Below are 2105 nucleotides of genomic sequence, written 5' to 3'. Positions count from 1 at the left end.
TCATCCGAGTTCTGCGAATCCAACTACAGATGCGCTCATTCATAAGGTTTATGTCAGTGCTCTTCGTACTAGTGTTGTGGCTAATACGGTTCTCGAGTAGTGTTCCTTGGGTTTCACTTTTCACCGCAAGAGAGATCAGCAAGGGATTCAAGTATTTTCAATATTAGCTGAGACAGTTTTGTTTGCTCATATCCGGGAGATTTAACTTTTTGACCCAATTAAAGACGCAAAAGTTATCCAGGATTACTTAGGGAGACAACACCTCTGGTTTCCATTTTCACTCTGATGGTTTGTTGTGCTTGTCTGGTAGAGCATTTGTGCCTGATGATTCTTCTTTGCGCAAAGATATTTTGTCTCAAGCCCATCGTAGTAGATTCACCATACACCCAGGCAGTGCTAAGATGTACAAGGCTCTACGTACCATATTCTATTCAAAAGGTGGGAAACACAGTGTTTACCAGTATATTTATCGTTGCCTTGTTTGTTAGCAGGTTAAGGCGAAGCATCGTCGACCGGGTGGTCTGATGCATAGTTTGGAAATTACTGAGTGGAAGTGGGAGCATGTGATGATGAATTTTGTCACCCACTTTCCGCTGTCTTCTATGCAGTGTGATGTCATTGAGTTGTGGTGGACAGATTGTCCAAATCTGCTCACTTTATTCCGTACAATCGCAATTTCAATTTTGATCGCATGGAGAGATTGTACATTCAGGAGATTGTGCGTTTGCATGGTGTGCCGTTGAGTATTGTCAGTGATAGAGATCCGAGGTTTATCTCACGGTTTTGGGGTAGTTTTCAGCAAGCCTTGGGTACTACTTTGAGTCTCAGCACAACTTATCATCCATAGACTGATGGACAGTCCGAGAGAAATATTCGGACATTAGAGGATATGCTAAGGGCCTCAGTGATGGACTTTGGATTATCCTGACTGGATCATTCGCCGATGATAGAGTTTTCTGTATAACAATAGCTATCATCGCAGCATGGCAAGACATCATTTGAGGCTCTTTATGGTCACCGTTGTCAAACACCCTTATTTTGGGATGAAGTAGGGGAAATAAAGATTGAGGGACCAGAGCTGATTCACCAAATGGTGGATAAATTTGAACTGATCAGGAAGAGGGTCAAGATTGCACATGATAGGCGGAATAGTTATGTCAACACTAAGCGTAGACCTTTGCATTTTGAGACAGGGGAGCCAGTCTTCTTGCGAGTTTCACCTTTTTGGAAGATGATGAGGTTTGGTATCAAGGGGAATTTAGCGCCGAGATTCATTGGTCCGTTTGAGATCTGGCGAAAGTCGGAGATATGGCTTATCATTTGGCGTTACCACCATATCTTTCCAGTATTCATAACTTGTTCCACGTGTCACTACTTTGTCAGTACGTGGCAGATGAGTCCCACATTCTGCATCCGAGTGAGGTTCAACTAGAGCCTGATTTGTCATACGTGGAGAGAGCGCTCATAATTCTTGATAGGAAAGACAAGGTGCTTCGTAATAAGCGCATTTCTCTAGTCATGGTTCGGTGGTAGCATCGAGATACCGAGGAAGCAACCTGGGAGTTGGAGATCTGTATGCGTTCTGAGCATACGGAGTTGTTTTGATTGTATTGTATTTTAGCAGTACAGCTGTATTGTAAAAACTGCATTATTGTAATTACAAGTTGGATCAGTACTATTTTTGTTCTATTATCCTAGTCCTGATTTCGAGGACGAAATCTCTTAAGTGGGTGAGAATGTAGTTACCCATCTCCAAATTAAGTTAATCAAGCACCTAATTATGTTTAATGGGTAAAAATATTATTACTGGATCCTCAAATGGGTTTAAGGAGTTGAAAAAAAATGGATTCAGATTGATTAAAAATAGTCCAGTTGGATTGAGAGTATTGGGCAGATCGGAACCACAGTTTTGTGCTCGGAAGTTTTGTTCGCGTTCGGAAGCTCCAAAGTGGATCGGAAGCTTCGATCCTTACCAATGTCAATTGTCCAAAATATTACGCATGCAGTGACGTCTGCAGGATCGGAATTTCCGATCGGACTTTCGGCAGATAGCTTCTAGAATGAGGACACGGGGTTGGCTGGGGACGATCGCAAGCATAGATCGA

The 2105-nt window shown here is 42.5% G+C and overlaps 1 protein-coding gene across 1 annotated transcript; it reads left to right on the top strand.

Moving 5' to 3' along the window:
- Window positions 1-1090: 1090 nt before the first annotated feature.
- On the top strand, window positions 1091-1533 carry LOC140861231 (uncharacterized). Its single transcript, XM_073264229.1, has 2 exons — window positions 1091-1239; window positions 1347-1533. The coding sequence occupies exons 1-2, from the start codon at window positions 1091-1093 to the stop codon at window positions 1531-1533; spliced, it is 336 nt and encodes a 111-aa protein (XP_073120330.1).
- The last annotated feature ends 572 nt before the right edge of the window (window positions 1534-2105 follow it).

The sequence above is a fragment of the Henckelia pumila genome, chromosome 1 (genome assembly GCF_033568475.1).
Source record: "Henckelia pumila isolate YLH828 chromosome 1, ASM3356847v2, whole genome shotgun sequence".
Taxonomy (NCBI): domain Eukaryota; kingdom Viridiplantae; phylum Streptophyta; class Magnoliopsida; order Lamiales; family Gesneriaceae; genus Henckelia; species Henckelia pumila.
Note: the sequence above shows the minus strand (reverse complement) of the source record. Positions and strands in the feature narration are given on the sequence as shown.

Coding starts and splice junctions, on each gene's coding strand:
- LOC140861231 (XM_073264229.1), top strand. CDS start 1,091: ATGGTGGATAAATTTGAACTGATCAGGAAGAGGGTCAAGATTGCACAT. Junction 1,240..1,346: donor CCTTTTTGGAAGATGATGAG/GTTTGGTATCAA, acceptor ATATCTTTCCAG/TATTCATAACTTGTTCCACG.